A 22,360-nucleotide genomic window follows, 5' to 3' on the forward strand; every position below is an offset into this window, starting at 1 on the left:
TTGTTGTTTCAGCAACATTAAATTTAAAAGCTGTACGTTTGAGTTAAAATATATATCTATAATTTTAATAAACAACAAATTAAAAAAGCATGAAAATTTTTTTGTATCGAAAAAAATATCGAACCGTGACACCAAAGTATCAAACCGAACCGTGAATTTTGTGTATTGTTGCACCCCTAATCTATCTATCTATCTATCTATCTATCTATCTATCTATCTATCTATCTATCTATCTATCTATCTGTCTATCTGTCTATCTATCTGTCTGTCTGTCTGTCTATCTATCTATTTTTACAGTGCAGTAGACTAAGCGTGATATTTGCATTTTGCTGATATCAGGAAACACTTTCCCATTGCTCTTTTCGGATGCAACATGAAGCTCATTTGGTAAATCAGGGTTCCCACTAATTTACCAAAAGACAGAAAGGAACATATGTTTTACTATAGGAACAACAATTTACTAGGCAACAGCATACAGTGTCCAGCAGTGAAGAGCTCAGTGCTCTTGGCTTCAAAAAGGTAAGACTTAATTTTTTCTAACCTATAACGATGGCATCTTCCAGCCTGCTGATGCTTCTGTAATTTAGCTTTAAATGTTTTGATGCATGCTCAATCATCCAGCTAAGTAAATCTCCAAAAGTTGATTCTGTTCAACGCTACGTCCAGATGAACAGAATCAACTTTTGGAGATAGCTTTAAATGTGTTGAAAAAACTGCACGTCCTGATGAATATTTATGCCACCAGTTGGTACCATGTGTGCATCTGTTGTTGTCAAAGCATGTGTTTGTACATGTAGAACAAAATCAGCCACCAGGCTTTGCAAAAACTAGAATGTGATGGAATGACGCGTTCTTGCTTTCTGTTACTTTTGTCATTAAACGCTGTCCCTGCTGAGTCAGCATGCTTCTTTGTTTGAGTCCAGAGTGAAGTGAACGCTTCTGTCTGATCGCTTTTATTCGAGACATTTTCAGTTCACTGCTTCTGAACGGTTTTGTTTGAGCTCCCAACAGAAGGACAGACACTGATATCTGAAAAACTACTTTTGCTCAAATAAAATACTTCGAGGAGATAGGAGGCTGAGGTACATAGTCGCCTCCTAGTGCCCTTCGAAGTTTCCTACATTTCCTCCCAGAAACATCCTGATAGTACAAACAAGAACTCAGTGCGCAGCTGCCCACCCAACATGGTTTGATGCATGGAGATCGGATACATCAGCATCCGCAGGAACTAAAGTAGAAACCCGGGAATACTTCTCCGGTCGGCCGTTAGCACTAGCCCCGTGTCTTGCCTTCACACCGTGCGGGTGCTCGAGTGAGTATGGGGCTGGGAGAGAAACACTGAGCAGCCGCTGTTGTTTAGCCAGCTGTTTTGGTCAGCGAGGTTAGCTGGCTAGCAGCGTCAGTCAGCTAACGCGAACTTAACTCGCCTGCCGAGGGGCAAGCACCCGCGCGGCGCTGTGTTTGTTTCGGGGGAGGCTGTGTGGGGTTCGTAGCTCTCGGGTGACGACAGAGCCGGTCTCCAAGCGAGCTGTTCACGCTTTGGGCTTCATTGTGGTTAACGCTAGCTCGCGGGGTCAGCTGTGATTTGGCCGAGGCCGAGGCTGATAACGTCACATTTGGCTGTTAATGTGCACGCGGACAGGTCCGCCCGCCCCTTTAAATTTGAAACGGGGTGTTAGTTTCAGCTGTTGGGGAAGAAGCAGGAGTGAAACGTGTTCAAGGTGTTTGTGTACCTGGTTGTTATTAGTGTGCTGGTCTGCAAAGCCGAGCTGTACAAGCACAGGTGTATTTTCCATTTCACCGAGGACCCCGGCACGGTCACCGTGTTTGCTGTGTTGTTCCAGGAGCTGTGCTGGCAGACTGGAACTGATGATGCTTTATTTATTTGAACACCGCCTCAACAGAGTAGGAACTGTGCTTTTCCTGCATTTATAGACTGTTTATGCCTACCTGCCACTTCATTAAGTGCATCTGTTCAAAAGCACATTAAGGCAAATATGTCATCCAATCACATGAGACCAGGTCATTGCATTTAGGGATGTAGGCATGATCAACACGACCTGCTGAAGTTCAGACTGATTATCAAAGTGTGGAGGAAGAGTGATTTAAGTGGCTTTGTTTGTTTGTGTCACGTGGGCTGCTGGGAACAGTTTGGACCAGTCCAGCATCGTTTTGAAACCACAGCCTGCCCGAGTTTGTCCATCAAGTGAGACCTGACGTTGTTTCCGGAACATCATAATTATTGTTGGTCCAGATTCAACATTGCAAGTGACCAATCACATTATAGTGATGTCATGACCTGGATGACTGAGAACCTTCACAGACATAGTGATGTCATAGTTTTGCTAGGCTAGGTGGAAACACCATCACACCAAAACCTAACCTTAGCCCCTGTGACATAACAACGTGACTGATCACTTGCAACTCTGAACCTGGGCCAGCCCTGACTATGTTGCTCCTGGAACAACCCCATATCGGTCACACCTCCATCCCTTTATGAGCACAATATGCCCATCTTTCAGTAGCTGCCTGCAGCAGGATAATGTTTTATGTCACAAACCATCTCACACTTCACTGTACTCCAATTCCACAGTCACCAGATCTCAATCCAATAGAGCACCTTTAGAACTTTGGTGGAAAACGAGATTCTCGTCACATATGTGCAGCTGACAGATCTGCTGCAATCCGTGTGATGCTGTTGTGTCAGTGTGGACCAGAACCTGTGATGCTGACTCTTTGCTGCAATGAATTAAGCTTAAAGGCAGTCCAACCTGGTACTAGCGGTGTGTAATTCATGAAGTGGCCAGTAAGTATGCAGTGTATGCCTGGGAAATGAAGTGCATTTTCTGTCATTGCACCTGCTTTAAGCTCCTCTGGTTTAAACATTTGATGAAAGATGGAGACACAGATCCTTTGGGAGGTTACGTCAGTACAGCCATGTGGTGTAAAAAAGTCTTCAAATCAAATACGTGGCGCAGCTCTGCCTGAGCCATCTGAAAAAAGTAATTTTAGCTCCTTTTGATTGGAGCCAGCTTTATGATGCTGGGCTGCAAACAAAAGGTTTGAACAGCAGCTGCCTTATGCCTGTGTGAGTGACCATAGTAGGGATATCTGCTCCCACTGACATCACACAGAGATAAGAGTAGAAACAACAGTCTGAAAGTGAGCATAAATTTAGCACAAAATCTGAGCGCATCATTTGAAATTTTGAAGATTCTTAATTTGACCAACCACGAGAAACATGAAAGAAAAATATGGAAAAATGTAATAAGTAGAGATAGAGCTGGGCGATAGAACGATAACGATATGTATCGCGATATAACTTTTACTCGATAGAGAAATTAAGCTATCGCGATAGACCTCGCCGCTCTTGTCCTCTTAAAAAAAAAAAAAAAAAAGGTCAGCCAATCCAAATTAAGTAGCGCAGAGCCGAACCAATCACAGCCGCAGCGTCACGTCGCGTGACTTGTTACGTACAGCACAAGTGCCAAGCCACACGTGTGTTTGTTTGGGAAGCAGCCAGCGGGTAATGGAGGAAATGAGTGTGCCGACTAGAAAAATCAACCGAGCGTGACCGAAGAGAAAACAGATGATGGTTCCAATGCCGGAGAGATTGTCGAACGGAAGAGCCATAGAAGTTCCGTAGTGTGAAGGTATTTCGGCTATTTCAAGTCTGACAAAAAAAGAGTAGCGTGCACTGTAAATTGTGCCGAAAGCAAGTCTGGAAATACAATAAACTGGTGCATGCGTCACACTGTGCGCCACGTTATTGTTTCGGTGAAATGAATTTCTACAATACTGTTATGTTAATTCTACTCTCTGCAGTGTTTAAATGCTTACATATACACACAGTTACTGTCCCTCCACACAGTACGACTCGGTTCTGCTTCTATGCCCCAGCTTTGTTTACTTTTTCCCACCGAGGCTTCTAGACTTCTGATTGGCCAACATTTCTGCACGGTTAGGAATCTAGCGCCACCTGCTGCTTTGGCATGTTCATAGCAGCGTTTTCCTTCATTTCTCCTTTATGTGTGGACGGGATTATTTTTTAAAACGAAAACGGAAAATCTCCGTTTTCAAAAATACCCGTGTACGTGTGGACGTAGCCTCAGTCTCTGACTGGAAGCGCTAATTCGTCATTCGGCTTTTGTCAGACTAAAGTAACTGTTAAAACTGTTTGAAAAGCTCAAGCTATACAACAAGGAGAGATTGAGAATTTCCTTTTAGTTCTCAGTTTATTTGATATTGACAAAAGTTAGTCAGTTTTGTCTGTTCTTCTGTAAAACAAACTAAGATTTATTTTTAGAATTAATATTTTGTTTCTAAGTGGAATTGACAATTTAGTCTGTTTCGTTTGTTCTATTTTGAAACTTAAACGCTTTAGCGGCTGCCTTTTGTGTAGTTTGCAATATTTGCCTTTATTTATCTGAAAAAGTCTCATGTTCCTTAAGTACATCTACCCTGTTGAACTTATTATGGGAAATAAATATTTAAATAAAAACAAGCTGCTGATTATTTCTTTACTTGTGAGCAACGGCACATTTAAATCTTACAAATATAGTTATTTGGCTTATATCGTGATAGATATCGTTATCGCTGAAATGAAAAAAACATATCGTGATATGAAAAAATCTCATATCGCCCAGCTCTAAGTAGAGATGGACCGATCCGATATTACGCATCGGTATCGGGCCGATACTGACCTAAATTACTGGATCGGATATCCGAGAGAAATAAAAAATGTAATCGATCCATTAAATATCAAACAAGCACCTCACAAAACTTGCGACATGGCGTAACTCGCCTCATAACCGTAGCACGTCGCAGCAGTGTGCTCACGTGATAGAGCGGCTGTGGCGTGCGAGACCTGTCGGTGGTCTGGTTGTGCATTTGGAGCTTCGCTACCAAACCGGCATTTCATCTCCGAGGAAGTTATCCCAGAGAGAAGTAAAGCAAGTGTGTAAGTTCATCTCTGAATGTTTGTAAAGCATTCACTGCGTTAAGCTTAACAACCGATATATGGAGCGACTGCCTCTTCTCTTCGCTGCTACTTCAATCATGAAACTGATCAATGATCAGCTGATCGGCTTTTCTGTCGTGAGTCCGTCTCTCTGTTTGTTTTTGGCCCACTTTGCACCAGAAAGAGGAAACCAGCGAGCTGAACAACAGCAGCACGTTTAAGCTTGATAAGCTGTTGTTAGAATTTATTTAATATTACTTTCTACACCAGGATCTTTTTCTACTAGCTGACGGCTGGTAACTGTGCAGGGGCGGATCTAGCAAAGTTTAGCCAGGGGGGCCGATAGGGCATGAACAGGGAAAAGGGGGCACAAAGACATACTTTTCTTTCTTATTCTCATTTAAAATGTCTGAGCTTTTAATAAATAATTATCTGAACTACACCCAAAGTTTTAATTGATGTAAAATGTATAGAAGTCCATTACTGTATATAGTAACTATTAAGTCTAATATAACCCTAGTAAGCTATAGTACTTTTTCCTTTGGGAAGGTACCATCTGTGAGTCTGCAATTTTGTTGAAGAAAGATGTTGAATCTATTTAATATTTAAACTTGAAAAATAATTGATTTCTGTGCATTTTTTTTCACACTGCATCAAATTAAGGTTGATTACGTCGATTAAGCATCATGAGGTGGAGCGTGAGGGGTGGTTCCCTATTTTTTATTTATTTATTTTTGTTGTTGCTGGGAGTTGGAACCCTATTAGTTAGGTTGCTTAATATTTACGCTAAGTACTCTTTAAAATACCAGAATAGGGAGGATGGTGTAGGTTTAAGTTTATTAGATTGATCAGTATTGCTGAACTATGAAAATATTTTTTTTTGCATACAGGTATAACAGAATAGCTTTAGTGTAGTTGTTGTTTTAAACTTGAGTATGAACTTATACAAAATGCAGCAAGATATTTAAAAAAACAGTTTTGTTGATTAAAAACACTATATCGGATTCATATCGGTATCGGCAGATATCCAAATTTATGATATCGGTATCGGTATCGGACATAAAAAAGTGGTATCGTGCCATCTCTAGTAATAAGTAGACTTTTGAGTGAAATCCATGTTACTGTCTACCTCAGCTTGTTATTTTCCTTTATCTGTATAATGCTGCAAATATGAAAAATAGGGAAATATTAATGAGAAAATGTACAACTTAAAGATTAAGTTTGTAAAGTCTCAGAGATTGTGGCTAATTTATCAAGTAATCAAATACACTCATTTAAAAGGAAGAAATGTATAAACTCCTTGAACCTGAATGAAAACAGTACATTTTGTGCCACCTTGAAAAGCTCCCCCTCACCTTTCTAAACCAACCTGGCACATAACTATGGGGCTTTGAAAATGCCTGAATTTTGAGATGAGCCTGTCATGAATGTTAATTTCAAGTAGGAAAGAGCATCTACATAACAATGACAGTGTGTCAGTGTTATGTAGATAAATATGATGTGTACGTTGAGTTTTAATGTGCGGCTTACCCAATAAGTCCTCGTCCGTCTAGGCTTAGTGGCAGAAAACAGAAATATTTGAGATGATAAGCTATCCCCCCTTTCCCCTTTTTTATTTATGAAAGCAGGTTTTCAATGCCGTGTGTGTAAATGCACTGGTTGGCCAGCTCTCTATCAACAGTTTGCAGTGAAAGTGTTTTTCGTACGAGCATTAGTGAGCTAATCCTTGTTTTATAGCTTCTCAACGTCATATGAACGTGACCAAGAGCTCTTGAGCCAAATACTTTTTACAAACACAAGAGGGAAGTGAAAGTCAAAGATCTTTTGTGTTCGGTTAGGAACCATTGCTCGACCTAAATAGGCGTACAGAGACAGCAGCTGACAGTGTAACATGGGGGTAGACGGGTCAGAGAGAAGCTCAAAGCCCTGGTTACACAGGAACAATGGCTGAATAGTCACTCCTGTTAAACTCCTGTGAAGTCTGCTTGAATTCCATTGCCTGTGGCACAGTCCACATCCACAGACAGGAACAATCGAAGGAAAAATCAGCAGGTATGCCGACGTCTGCACGGACTGTCTGACGAGGGCACAGAAAGTAAAAGAGTTCATCCATCCTCTTATCCGATTCAGGGTGGCCGGGGGCTGGATGATATCCCAGCTGTCATAGGCTGAGGATGAATCTTTGGACTGTGGCAGGAAGCCAGATCTCCAGGACCTTCTTGCTGTGAGGCAGCCGTGTTAACCACTGTTCCACCCACTGAAAGAGCTCATGTCAGCCAACATTATGACAAATGTCCTCGCTGGTGGATAATTGGATTGGCAGTCATGTGCACAGCTAGTATGAAGGTTATGAGAGCTGTCTTTGAAAATGGACACTAGTGATGTGGACTCTTGTTATCTCAGATCAGACAAGTGGAATATTTCATTTATTTTGTGATGTTTGTGCACCAACACAGCAGTCATATGTGATTCAGTGGGTTTAAGTAATGCATTAAGAGTTCAGCAGTTGCAGCCTTGTATAATGCATGTTTCAATCAATCAATCAATCTTTATTTATAAAGCACTTTTCATACAGAAAAATGTAGCACAAAGTGCTTTACATAGTTAAAAGCAGCCCACCCCACCCTCCACTCACTCCCCACACTCTCAATACACATATATCCCCCCACCCCCACCCACACACACATACACACACGCGCACACTTAAAGAGTAAAAATTGGGCTGGGCTCGCATGAGCCAAGTGAGGAAACATTATAACAGAGAGCCGTCTGCACCGGGAGCCGGTCACAGACCGCAGCCTCCGGGCTGGGCACACAGCAGGAGGGAGGCAAAGGAGCCCCCCAGCCAGGCTGAGAGGACCCCAGAGACCCAGCAGCCACGGTCGATCACAGCCCCGGTGCAGAGAGCGCCCTCCGAGGAAACACTGGAGATATGACACAATAGGATATATACAGGGTAAAATGATAAAATAAATAAGAACAGGATACAATATAAATATAAATATAAATAGAGTAAGAAGATTAAAAAATGAATAAGAATAAAATCAATAAATATTAGGTAAATCCTAAATTAATAATAGAATAACAGGATAGAATAAATAAGCATAAAATAAATAAACGCTAAGTAAAAGCTAAATTAAAAAGGTGGGTCTTGAGCCTGTTCTTAAAAACATGTACGTTCTCTGCGGCCCTGAGCTCCTCCGGCAGGCTGTTCCACAGACGAGGACCATACCACTGAAAAGCTGCCTCTCCGTGAGTATGTGTCCTGACTTTAGGGACAATCAAAAGGCCAGCACCAGAGGACCTCAGGGTCCGCGAGGGTTCGTATGGTAAAAGCAGATCTGAGAGATAAGAAGGCCCAAGACCATTAAGACATTTAAAAACCAATAAAAGAACTTTAAAATCGATCCTGAAACACACGGGGAGCCAGTGCAGCGATTCTAAAACCGGTGTAATGTGGGCCCGCCCTCTGGTCTTCGTCAGCACACGAGCTGCCGAGTTTTGCAAAAGTTGTAAAGTTGAAATATTCTTCTTAGGAAGACCAGAGAGCAGGGCATTACAGTAATCAATGCGACTGTTTGCCTTGAGAAACGCTTGGCTTGCCTTTGCAGGATGCTTTGGCCCATTTGCTCTTTACAGCCCTGTTCAGTCAGTTTTGCAGCATTTTTGCAGACAGTGGATGAACTAATTGGCTATTACCGAGGCCCAGCTTGTAGATTATTATTAATCTACAATAACTTATTTGAACTGCGAGTCGTGCAAAGTTACTCTACGGGAATGTGGTTTCTTTGAAGTAAAGAGTTGTGGATGCTCTGTACTCTTCTTTTAATCAGGTTGTCAATGTTTCTCTCCGTTAGGTGAGCTCGTCTCTTTGTGATCAGGAAAGCAAAGGAAACACACAGAGTGCTCATCCTGAGAGGTTACAGTAAGTACCTACACATACCACTGAACAGTCCAATATTCAAAGAACACACACACGGGCTCTAATTTTAAGGATTCACACATCACGTGACTAACTTGCATGTATTTGAATTGTCGTCTTGCACGGTGGAGAAAATGCCACTAGGGGTCACTCTTCAGCTTGTTATTCCTCTGTAAGGTTTGTGTGTGATGTCCTGCTGAGATTGAAGGCTGTAAACAACACTTTCTTTGGTTTTGTGTTTGTTGTGTTTCTGTGACGCTTACAGAAGATATCTGGATTTGAAGTGGGCGGAGCTTATTGATCAGTTCTGTTGGATTTTACAAAACAGCTTTCTCTTCTTTTTGCCATTTAAAAAGTCACAGAAGAGTTTTCCAAGTTTTTCCTGCTCCAAAATCTTGCTTCTAGGTGAACACTCTTATCCTTTCTTTCTGAGCGTTTTCCACTTTCCTCTTTCCCTGTCAGCCATCAGCATCTCAGTCTGCTTCTTATATCCCCCCGTCTTTCCTTAATGTCTCTGAATCCCTCCATCCTGGCCTCCCACCCTTAAGAGCAACTGGTCAGGACAGCTGGCTGTAACAGCTGCTTGCTATCTCACTTTTTCCCCGTAGCTTTTCTGTGCCAACCTTTATGTCTTTGTGCTATCTTTGTGTCATCGTATCAGCATATTATTTTTTGTCCATGTTGGAAACATTTGCCTCTGTTGTCTCGTGTGGTCTTGATCTTTATGTGGCAATCAATAGACTACTTCCTCTTTTGTCTTTTGCCAGTATCAGTTAACAGAATAGCCGTGTTCTGCGTCAGCATATGTAATGTTATCAGTGTTCCTTTGTTTTCCTTTTCTCTGTTCACTGCCCTTACCTTCTGCACACAACGCCAGCGTTCATCTTCATTGCCTCAGAATGAATCCCATGTGTCATCTCACAGGCTGGACTGAATTATCTTTTGTCCGTCTGCTGATGATGTGCTGGAATTTTTCCAGGCATTTAGTTAAGGGGGGAAATGGGAAAGAGAGGTAATGCACAAACAGGCGAAAGAATAAATGGTAGAGCTGCATTAATCCATAGATGGGGGGGGGGGAAATGTAATCCCAAGTAAGAAGACTGTCTTTACAAAGAGCACTGAAGCCTTTGTGTTCCTTGTAAACGGCTTTATTTCCTTTAGAGCAGGCGTGGGCAATTCATTTCCCCAAGGGCCGCACGAGAAACTAGGACTGATGTAGAGGGACGCTCCGATAAACTGATCTTGGACAAAAACCTCTGACATGAGACGCATTTTAATCAGCTGCTAAATTACATTTGTGTAAACTGGCTGTCCTGTCAGCCTGTGGCAGCAGGAACAGGCTTCAGCACAACACGACCCCCGAATGTTATAAGCAGAAAAAGGACGGCGTGCACGGACGGCCACCGCTATAACCCTGTGCATGTCTGTGTGGAGGGAAACATGGATACGAGATGGATAAGGGAAGACAGGTGGTTGGAGGTGGGTTCATCTCTGTATCATGACATTATACAGATAATGTGGCCGAGGTTAAACCTGCTCGGCCTTGCCTTTTACTTGCCTTGGACTGAAGCTGCAGCTGATTGAGCCGTCAAATGTGCTGATGACAAACGCGTGACCTTTAGCGCCGTTGCTGATGTGCAGTTGTTGGCACTGTAATTTATCTTGCCTTGCTGTGGGCCGTATCCTCTGCTTTTCCTCCTTGGCGTGGCACAGGGGTTAATCGGGCTGGGAGCCGGATGCCACCGAAGGCATGACTGCACACTTGCTGCCAATAATTCAAAAGCAAGGCGCTGGCTTCTTTGATGTTGAGCTGAATGATGGAGACGCTAGTGGATCTCAAGGAACCATGTGGCACCAGCGCGCCTGATCTCTCATCTGGCCTTGTAGAGACTTCAGATTACTGCACAGTGTGGATTTGTGTGTCCTGGTGCTGACAGGCAGGCTGGTTTGATCCACTGAAGATGTCCAACAGACAGAGTGGTTGTTCTGTTTCTCAGGAGGAAAAGCCTTCTGCTATCTTGGCTGTCAAAGACATGGATCTGGATTTATCTCAGATCAGTATTTTGCTTTCACTGAGGATGAAATCCAAGCCAAAGATCAGACGGACGGTTCTGCACGATTCACTAGTGGGCTTTGTTGTGGCTACACAGGGGCAGCATGAACTATATTTGAAGACGTTCCTGGAAAACCAGCAACAAAGCCTTAAATACTTAAACTGTGGACCCATTCTAAACCCCACCCACCCAAAAAATAACCTCCAACACCCCCCACTGCAAAGTTCTGCATTACTGGAAACGGGAACGTTTCTGTCATTTAATTGTTTAACCTCTGATGCACGCTTTCACGTTTCCCAAAGCCATCCAGTGGGCGGCATTGTCTTTGGTCCCCGGGCCTTATGTTTGACACCCTTGATTCTGTGTCATGTTAGTAGGCATTACATCGTTGGTCCAATATTCACGCTGTTTTGGTCTCTAACAACAGTGAAATATCTAAACTGTGTTCAGGAGGTTGGTTTGGTCTGCTTGGTGCTAAGCAGCCACATCTTGCATGTGAACAGGTGTACCTAACAAAATGGCCTGTGAGTGTGTACGATGCACACATTATAGTGCTGTAAAGGTTCAGCTGCAAATTCTTCTTAGGTTAAACACTAAAGTCACCTTCGTACACGCTAATGCTGACACGCTGTAATACTTTATTACCTTTGAATTTTTATGTCAACACGATTTTACGAAATCTGAAACCTGCAAACGATTTATCGTTTACATCGATCTTATAATGTCTGCTGCAGTAAAATTGGATTTCACAAGACATGAGATGTCGGCATGAAATTTAAACAGACTGCATCTGTTCTGTTTAAATTCTGTCCTCTGGTTAAACCGAGGACGGACGTGCCCGAGCTTTTAATGGAGATGCCAAAAGCAGTGAATGATGAAAGCTGTTGCGACGTCCGTGTTTTCAAAGGGTTCGTCACCTTGTGTCGTTTGTCTTGAGACGCAGAAGATGGAGAGTGCTGTAGGAAAACGTCTGTGTGGTGTCTGATCGGGTGATTTTGTTTTGTCTCGTACTGTCTGGATAAATGACTTTTTTTTTTAAACAGCACCCGTCTGATGGCTGCTGCTGCAATGATCTGCCCGCTTCCTCCATGCATTCTTTGTTATTCAGTAATTCAGCGTGCAGGCTGCAGCTGCCTAACCATCCGCTTTCATCTCCTCAGGACATGAATGACTCGGGTTAGGGTTGGAATCTACTTGTAAGGGATATTTTAATTTGCACATCATAAAAAAGTGGAAATCCAGAAGGATTGTGTTAGGATGCCTGGGCCGTCGACCCAGGGTTTTTGAGTTTATGATAATCTTTATTTATAAAGCACTTTTCATACAGAAAAAATGTAGCACAAAGTGCTTTACATAGTTAAAAGCAGCCCACCCCCCCCACTCACTCCCCACACTCTCAATACACATATATCCCCCCACCCCACCCACACACACATACACACACGCGCACACTTAAAGAGTAAAAATTGGGCTGGGCTCGCATGAGCCAAGTGAGGAAACACTATAACAGGGAGCCGTCTGCACCGGGAGCCGGTCACAGACCGCAGCCTCCGGGCTGGGCACACAGCGGAGGGAGGCAAAGGAGCCCCCCACCAGGCTGAGAGGACCCCAGAGACCCAGCAGCCACGGTCAATAACAGCCCCGGTGCAGAGAGCGCCCTCCGAGGAAACACTGGAGATATGACCAATAGATATATACAGGGTAAAATGATAAAATAAATAAGAACAGGATACAATATAAATATAAATATAAATAGAGTAAGAAGATTAAAAAATGAATAAGAATAAAATCAAGAAATATTAGGTAAATCCTAAATTAATAATAGAATAACAGGATAGAATAAATAAGCATAAAATAAATAAACGCTAAGTAAAAGCTAAATTAAAAAGGTGGGTCTTGAGCCTGTTCTTAAAAACATGTACGTTCTCTGCGGCCCTGAGCTCCTCCGGCAGGCTGTTCCACAGACGAGGACCATACCACTGAAAAGCTGCCTCTCCGTGAGTATGTGTCCTGACTTTAGGGACAATCAAAAGGCCAGACCAGAGGACCTCAGGGTCCGCGAGGGTTCGTATGGTAAAAGCAGATCTGAGAGATAAGAAGGCCCAAGACCATTAAGACATTTAAAAACCAATAAAAGAACTTTAAAATCGATCCTGAAACACACGGGGAGCCAGTGCAGCGATTCTAAAACCGGTGTAATGTGGGCCCGCCCTCTGGTCTTCGTCAGCACACGAGCTGCCGAGTTTTGCAAGAGTTGTAAAGTTGAAATATTCTTCTTAGGAAGACCAGAGAGCAGGGCATTACAGTAATCAATGCGACTGGTAATAAAAGCATGCATCAGCATCTCCGTGTTGGCCCGAGAGAGAATAGGGCGGACTCTGGCTATATTTTTTAGATGATAAAATCCAATTTTGGTTACATGTTTAACATGTGGGATAAAACCAAGCTCAGAGTCAAAAATAACACCCAGGTTTTTCACTTGTAGCGAAGGACATAGTGAAAATGCCTCTAATTTAGACAAGAGTTTCTCTCTCTGAGCCTCAGGACCGACAATTAAAACTTCAGTTTTGTCCTGGTTAAGCTGTAAAAAGTTTTCTGCCATCCAAGATCTTATATCCAAGATACAGTTAAAAAGGGCATCCATTGGTCTGGTGTCATCAGGAGACACGGAGATGTACAGCTGCGTGTCATCAGCGTAACTGTGGAAGTTCACTCCATGCCTCCTGATGACACTGCCGAGAGGCAACATATACAAATTAAAAAGTACAGGGCCTAGAACCGACCCTTGAGTCCCACCACCTCTCTTACCACTTCTAATAGAAAAAGAGAAATTAAAATTTGGTGGGGAGGCCTCAGTGAGAACAACTGGTGCATCCGAGCCCAGCCATGTTTCAGTTAAAAATAAACAGTCAAGTTTATTATCTAAAATTAAATCATTAATAATAAAAGACTTGTTCGACAGAGAGCGGACATTTAAAAGTGCCATACTGATTGAGACTGGTGGATTTTTGACAATAGAGTTGAATGGATGTTGATATTTTTGAAGAGGCCGGAGGTTATTAATGTTTTTGGAGTTACTGGATTTATGATGATTCTGTTGCTCTCTGTTTGTGATTATGACGGGTATTGTGTTGACTGTGGGAGAGAAAGGTCCTAGTCCAGAGTTTTGTGTATTACTGTTAAAAGTGGAACAAATATAGGAGCTGGGACCAGGGGAACATCAGTCAGTGGCAGACGGATCAGCAGGTAATGTCAGTTTGGGGTAGTGACAGGGCGATGTGCGGGAGTGCTGTACGCCAAATGCCAAATTGGCGGACAGCAAACGGCGTCCCCAGGCGTTGAGGTGGAGCCCGTCTGCCCCAAAAAGATGCCTCCTCTCCCAGAAGGCATCAAAGTTGTTAATAAAACCCACGCCGTGGGAGATACAGGCAGAGGAAAGCCAGGTGTTAAGGCTGAGCAGCCGGCTGAAACGGCCTATCCCTCTGCCACAGGTGGGGGTGGGCCCGGAGATAAAAGCACTCACCTGCAACTGACCAAGGAGGCTGAAGAGTTGGAGGAAGTCCAACTTCAGCAGCTCAGATTGCTGTTTGGGGATGTCATTGGTGCCGATGTGGATGATGAGCCGGTTAACCTGTGGGTGGGACGCCAGAATGTTGGGAATTCTGTCCACTATGTCAACAACAGTGGCTCCCGGGAACGACAGCGTGAGCGCCCCCCTCATCCGCACGTTCCTGACGATGGAATCCCCGAGGACCAGCGTGGAGAGAGGAGGTGCCACCGAGGGCTGTTGGCCATCTGAGACGCCCGCGCCGCGACACCGGGGGTGTTCAGATGGAGATGCGCCAGCCGGACTGCGTGAGTGACTCCCAGGTAGCCGCGCCGTGGGTCCTCTTCTCCGAGGAGCCGGGGTAAAGCACAGCTCTCCGCGGTGAGTTTGCACCACAGCGTCGGGTTGCCCGCCGCGGCTCCGGGGGCGTAGTGGTGGAGATGGCGCAGACCTCAGCGACACAGCGGGATGGCGAGGGCTAGCGGTCAGAGGAGGAAAGTCCACAGGATCCAGGACATTGAATTTATTCTCCAGTACTACCGCGCCGGAGGGGTGAGGGTGCGAGAGACGGATCCTCCTGCCCCCTCTGCAGCCACCACGCGTCTCAACCACGGTCCATGGCGCTGGTTGGAGTGGAGTGGAGCTGACCAGAGCCTTGGGTCTGGCCCCTAGCTGAAACCAGGAGTTCTCGTCCTTGGCAGAAGCACCAGCGACGCAAGTTGAGAGCCTGTGTTGACTGTTGGCGGGATCTTGGGACACAGCAGCTGGATGGTGCACTGTGTCGGCTAGCTCAGCGCTAGTAGCGGTGGTTTGAGCTTTGCCAAGGAGGATCGTGTCAAGTTCGCATTCAGCCCCCTGGATTTGGTATAGCGTGGATATCCTTTGTTCCAGCTCGATCACTTTTTGGCTCAGGTTGATGCAGCTTTCACAGCTGGATGTTGAGGTGCCATTCCGGAATCTCGTACCGGCGACAGCGTCAAAAACAAAAATAGAAACTGCCACTTTAGCTTACGTTAGCTAAAAAGTCAGTCGTGACGCAGCAAGAAAAGATAATGCACCACACTTTTCAGCTGCAATCTATTTGTTTTTCAAATGTTAATTTGTGATATTTTAATAATACATGAACATATTTTTGATATTTCCTGCCATGTTTCCATATTTTTAACATCAGTTTTCTTCGTGAATATGAGTCCATGCCTCGACGTGAGGAGACCACAGGTGGCCATAATGTTATGACTGATTGGTGTATCAATGCCCACAGACTCCTGTGTTAAGATGGAAAACTTACGCGATACAAAAAAATAGCTTTGCCTCTATGGATGGTTTACGCTCCATCACAGATGAGAGGGGTAAATTCTTATAGCTGGATGCTGTACTGAGGGAGTCTGCGAGACCTCGTCCACTTCTCTGAGTCATTACAATGAACGTCTTCTCCGATGTTTAAGCTCTCTGTGCCTTTTAGAATTAGCAGTAATGAGTCGATATGTCTCCGCCACAGAAAGTAGAGCTGCTGTCAGCTGTCGGGGTTAAAAGCCCGTATCAAACTACACTAACGGTTTCTGCATAAACACAGCTTTTACTTTATCTCCATCACGTGACACAAACCACCAAGGACGAGTGCAGCTGAAGACTTTCCTTCATGCTTAAACTTGTCGAACAGGTGCTCCAATAAAAGGACCCTTGTTGGCTTTACATCAGTTTTGCATCATGATTACAGTAACAAGCGCTGATGCCGTGAACGCCAGGAAAACATCTGAGTTCACCATCTGTGTATCAGCCCCGTCCCGCAGCTGCTCGCTGTGTGTAAGAACGGTTCGAGCTTCATGTTAGACTGGCCTGTAGCATCTTCATGTTTACAGGGAAAAACCCATAAAAACAGAGCTGGCTCATGAAAACAGGAAGAACGAGTATATTTTAGCATTTCTGATTTATAGGTGCAGTCCTTACTGGGTTAACTGGGACATAGTCACTGACTTGAAAGCCCCAGCAACTCACCAAATAACTGTCCTGACATACTTCTTATTGGCCCCACGACACCCAGCTTATCTTATGGTTTATTGTTATCATATTGGTGCCGGCTGAAATGGCTTTGGTTGGTCAGAACACTTTTTCTATGAGGATAATGAAGCCAACAGTGTTGTGCCTGAAAGTGCTGATATACCCGCGGGCAGCAGCATGCTCTCAACAGTCAGGCAGACAGAAACAGCCCTCTGATGTCACATGAGTAAAGGAGATGTGCTTCTTGTTTATATGTTTCTGCAGTGAAATGATGGATGGGTGAAAGAACAGGCCGGAGAATGCGACATTGCAGCCGTGCAGCTGTTCCTGTGTGCCTTCGCACTATTACTGTTTGTGTTCCCAGGATGGATGAACAATGCGCTTCCAGGTCAGTCTCTAACTTGCCCTCTCATTACCGAAGGTCATCCTGTTGGAAACACAGCTCTGACCTGTCATGGCAAAGGTTACTCTCGGAAAACGGGGACTGGGGGAAGAAATGGGGGAAGGGTAAAAGTGAAGGCAGGAGAAGGGAAGCGGAGAAAGAATTTGCTCACCTTGACTTCTTGGGAGCGGTTCATCCAAATTTTATCTGGATTTATTTGGCATTTCTTGAGGCCAACAACAACAATGTGATTTCAATTCTCCCAAAAAGCCCCTTTTAAGATCTTCTTCTGTTACAGCCCCCCCCCCCCGTATCAAGGCTTCTCAGTGCTCGGCATTTGGCACAGGCTGGGGGTGAATGCCTATAGATGGCATTGCTCTTAGATCCCAGCGAGCTCATTAGCTCTGACCCGCTGTTGTGCTCACTCAAACCAGACCGACGACGTGATCGGGGGGAAATTCAATGGGGCGGGGGGGGGGGGGGGGGGGTTGGGGGGGGGGGGCATTGGAGCCTAAAAACACTTCCTGTAGTTAAGCCTGGAAGCAAAACAGAGCAGCTCCACAGATGATGTTGAGAAAACAAGTGATACCAAAGAGTGCTGAGATGCTGTCAGTGCAATGTAATCGAGACTTACGATTATGTACAGGAGACATGAACACGGTGGGGCGGGCTGTTTGCTGGAGGGTTTCAACATCTGGATCTTGTATTACACGCCTCTGCAGTTTTGTTTTTTTGACAGCCTTCCTCTCAGCTAAGCAACGACCCTGCTCCCCGTCCATCCACAGGGCTCATCCTCTAATTTTTATCCTTCTCCTTCAGGCCCATGTGAAAAATCCCAATTATCAGAAACATAAGAAGTACAAACGGTTGGACGTGAACTTGGAATATGCTTTAAAAAGAAGGGGAAAAGCCGCCCTTAACAAGGGCCATGCCGAAATGTGATTGAATGCGTCAGCAGGTCGTAAAAGACCCCCTCAAGATCAATGTAATTATGAAAGCTTTATGTGGAGGACTTTCCGGACACGGGAATGACCAGCAACAGGATGAGGAGGAGGGTGCTGCCAGCATCATGTTCCACCAACAGAGCCCCAGTAAGTGAAGAACAAGCAGCTGCCTACCATCAGCAGCTGGAATAGAAGGGGAGGGGGAGGAAAGACGGCAGGAAGAAAAGAGGCTTGTAACACCTGCAGCAGGGTGCCACCAAATTTCCCTAGGTTTGTCCGGCCTCTCCGCGATGCACTCTATAAATCCCTGTGATTAGCTACTGTAGCCGGGCTAAGGGCCACTTAAATCAACCCCACAGGGGAAGTTGTAGTGACCTTCCACCTTTGTGATTTAGGCCTAAGTGATTATTAGAAAAACAAAGCCAGCACTGATTCTGTGATTCTGAGAGGATGGGAGGAGGAAGGGTGTGATGGAGGTGTATGGGAAGAAGAAGTGCGCGTGATAGTGCGCTACAATAATAAGCAATTATTTGACAGATTCAGGAGAATCGGGAGAAATAACTGCTTGTTATTAAGCTATTAAGCAATGCTGAACCTACAGTCGATTATGCTCCAGCTTTCTGGGAAGGCCAAACAGCAAAACACGACACAGATGTGAATACAGGAGCTAAGCCAGCCAGTTTATGTAGGTAGTGTGGAAAGTGATATAGTTTGTGGAGTCCAAATACTAAATCAGCACATTATCAAGTTTTAAATTGGGTGTAAATCACACTCAACACGTTGGTGTCACAGAATTCCACAACATTAACCTGAAGCGATTAACAAACGAGAACGTGCTCGACCCAAACAACATCGAGTCCAGAAATCACAGTTAGGCCACCGAGTGAAGCAGCAAGTCTGCAGAGGTCTGTAAACCTGCTGGGATGGCACAGAGCTCAGGCAGGATCACTGCTGCTGACAGCTGACAGAGGCCAGACACAAGTGCACCCAAATGGGACAGAGAGTAAACTGCATTTCTGCACAGTAAGAACAAAACAACATGACCAACAGACGCCTGTGAAGAATATTTTGCAATAATTCCTAGATCTGGTAATACCGGTGTAATGTTGGGCAACGATAAGAAAATGAAATATGGCGATAGAATATGGGTAAAATGCGCAGCGCCTTTGTTTTTGTACGCACATGGCATTTTTGGAGAATGAGAAGAGCGAAAGCGGATCGTTGAATGAAACGATGAACCTGAACTGGTTTGTAAAAATGCTGCAGCTTCACTGGTGTGGAACTGGTTTAGCTTTCGTCCGTCAGATACACAACAAAGCACTATTTTTGGTAGCGCATGCTAGCGGGCCGTCGTTATTACCGTGTTGTTTGGAAAATACGGCGCACTTAAAATCAATCCTTTGATTTTTCTGAAAGTCGACAGAGCCCCTTATAATCCCGTGTGCCTTATGTATGAACTCTGGTTGTGTTTACTGACCTCGAAACGATTTTATGTGCACGGCGCTCGAAAATCTGTCAAATGTTTCAGTACGACTTTGCTAAGCTACGAAGCCGCACCGCTTGATGGATTGTCGGAGCATTACGGCTATCGTAGGCGGAGCCTCGCGGAGTGATACGTACTGTGCTTCAACATAATGTTACCGTATTGTGTGTGTATAACCTCTTTTTAAGTGTTGTGGATATTATACATGGTTATGCTGAGGATATGTCGGCCAGTTTCCACTGGAAATGCCTTTTGGTTAAACTGTCAGCGAGGAATTTGCATTTGCACTGTTACATTTTATATAACTTTAATGCAAAAAACAGCTGCTTGTTTAAGTGAAAATACATTGATGGGTTTTTTGCACTAATAAAGTTGTGGAGTTGTAAAGTATTTTGTCTCGTGTCAATTATATCGTCAGTTATATCGTTATCGCAAATTTTCAAATGTATATCGTGATAAATATTTTTGGTCATATCGCCCTGCTCTAGATCTGTGTATATATGAGGAGACAGAGATATGGCAGAACAGTCTGTGCAACACGTCACTGTGTCTTTATCACAGTTTTTTAAAGTGGGAATTTTAGTGCATCCAGGCAACACAGAAAGCAAAGCAGATCACTTTTTGGCCATTTGGGTGCATGGCTCCTTTAAGGGTCTTTTACAAAATGCATTTAAGGTCTCGAGTAATAGCACATCTATCATATTTATTGTCAATCAGTGGCAATATGACAGCAAATGCAGGCGTAACTAGAAGGAAACTCAAAGTGCAGACACTGCCAAGGCCGATGCATACTCAGCAGTTTTAGAGAAAGTAATCCAGATGCATCCAAATTTGATGGGCCCTTCCTGTCCACGTGCTGCACCACTTCACGATTAATAAAATTCTGAGTGGTAGTTTTCCAAAAACACACAACAGCACTAACTAAGCAGAAAAAGGACAACACCAGATATTGCTCACAGAATATGAAGCGGTTCAGTAACAAGTGGAAAAGATGCTTCTGTGAAAATTCAACTCCAGAGCAGTACAGCAGCAGAGCAAGATTCAAGGTCAACAATATACACAGTATACAGCGTACCGAAATGTGTTGTTTTTGAGTCCTTCGGTGAGTAAATTAAAGCTAGTCAAACTAAAGCTGAGACAATAGAGTAACAGAGTGATTAAATGGTCAGATTTAATACTGAAAAGTATATCATTCATTACATTTTTAGACTATCTAAAGTTGCAATCTTTTTGCTTTTATTACATTAGAAACAAAGTATCTTTAGGTTTCAGATTCTGAAACATTACACCAGTTTTCTGACATTCAGCAAAAATGAATGAGCCTATAGATGAACTGATAAAAAGGGAATAATCGTAGTATAAACTGGCTAAACCACACTACGGTGCTAATGTTAGCCACACTGAGCATTTTCTTCAACATTTAGGACATTAAGGGCTAGGGATACCGCTGTCTTCTTCCATACAATATTGCTGGATGACCTGTAAACAATAGCTGCTGTAACAGCCGTTGACATGTCAGTGAGCTGAACTGAATCCTAGTTAATAATGTTACCCTCTTTCAAAACTTAAACTTAGTTTCTTACTCGCAGTAGCTTTTTTCACAGCTCACTGAGCTCAGCTCCTTGTTGAAGACTCGATACTGCCCTCTGGTGGCATGTGTGTGCACTGCGCTACATTACCTGATATTCACCTCCACTAACTCTACACTTTAACATGTCCTATATGGCCCATGACTTAATCTAATCCTTGACCTCTGATCTTTCAGAAACACTTGCGTGCTGCTCATGCACTCAGAAAGTAGTCGTGCAGGTTTGTCGCCGATCTGAAAACAATACAAATGAACAAAAGACCAGATCGACGTTAACAAGCTTCAACCCTGCAAGTCAAACTTAGAAAAAGGCATACCTGTAAGTGTGTTCAGAAACTACAAGGACAGCTAGACAATCACGTATTGTCTCACACACACATACACAATGCAGCTGAATGCTCTTGACAGCAGAGGACATCCGATGAATTGAGTGAGACTGCGCTTGGTGACAGGGGTACTCGGGCCTACAGCTGGATGTGTGCATCCATCTGTGCATGCAGGGACTCTGATGCATTCACACAGGCAGCTCTCTGGCTGTAAGCCACATGTTGCAGAAAGGCTTTGGCTTCCAAAGAAGACAGCAAAAAACAGACTGGTCCTTTTTCTATGGAAAGGAATGATTTAATTAACTAAAAAGGAAGATCTGAAAAATATCGATCCATATTTTGATGGTCATTTCTTTTGCTTCTATATCAAGCGACCCCATCTTCCCACATGACAATAAAAAGTGTATTCCAACATATGTTGCTTTTATTAAAGACATGTTCTGGTGCAAACATTTATGTCTGCTAAGTTTGCAGGAAATTACATATTTTATGTTTCCAGTAAAAGCAATTTGTTTGGGGGAAAATGGGAAGACCAAGTAACTGGCACGAGAACAAAAATCTCAATGAAAAACAACTCCAACGTAGCACCGACAGAAAACACGGTAATAGACCTACTGTTGGACTGCCAAGTGATATTTATAGATAATGCAGTGCAAACCAGCAACAGCAGTGAAAAAAATACACACACTGGTAAATACTGAATACCCTGGGGTAAAGAAAAGGTGTTAGGCGCTACCATAAAACATGCTGTTTCTGTCACTGCTCCCACTCTGGGTGGAGACATGAGGTGCCAGTAACAGCTGGAGTACAGTTATTTAAAAAAACAACTCTGCATTTTAGTTCCCAACTCTATTAAACATTTAACCTAAATGAACTTGAAGCCTGCCATTCAAATCTGCAGGACACACTGTACCTCAGATCACCTGTCCAAGGAGCACACAAAGCACATTAATTCAACATAACATAAAATCTGACAGCAGATTAAAATCAGTGTTGTGATAATCTTTCAGCTAACTACATGTTACTTTATTCTGAGTGTTTGCTGGAGCCAAGACATTAGGTTTGGATGCAGGGATAATAACACTTATAACCGTGGTAGGAAAAGAGCTCACAGAACAACTGAAACAGGCAAAGTCTTTCCCACAAATAAACTTTG

At 43.8% G+C, this 22,360-nt stretch overlaps 2 protein-coding genes across 3 annotated transcripts in view; one reads left to right on the top strand and one right to left on the bottom strand.

Moving 5' to 3' along the window:
- Positions 1-403: 403 nt before the first annotated feature.
- Positions 404-22,360, top strand: part of disp1 (dispatched homolog 1 (Drosophila)) — a 148,329-nt gene continuing 126,372 nt past the window's right edge. The window contains exons 1-2 of one of the 2 annotated variants that reach the window (XM_042214844.1): positions 404-519; positions 8,818-8,885. The gene's annotated coding sequence lies outside the window, so the exon portion shown is untranslated. Of the gene's footprint in view, positions 520-1,052; positions 1,313-8,817; positions 8,886-22,360 lie in introns of those variants that run through there. The other variant, XM_005949076.3, reaches the window with a different exon arrangement.
- On the bottom strand, positions 13,438-15,428 carry LOC121812491 (the record flags this gene model as incomplete). The annotated part of the gene is given in 1 exon segment (XM_042214846.1): positions 13,438-15,428. A coding segment is annotated over 1 exon segment (1,272 nt), but the record flags the coding sequence as incomplete, so codon positions are not given.

This window comes from Haplochromis burtoni, unplaced genomic scaffold (genome assembly GCF_018398535.1).
Source record: "Haplochromis burtoni strain Fernald_Lab_line unplaced genomic scaffold, NCSU_Asbu1 Contig_618, whole genome shotgun sequence".
NCBI lineage: Eukaryota > Metazoa > Chordata > Actinopteri > Cichliformes > Cichlidae > Haplochromis > Haplochromis burtoni.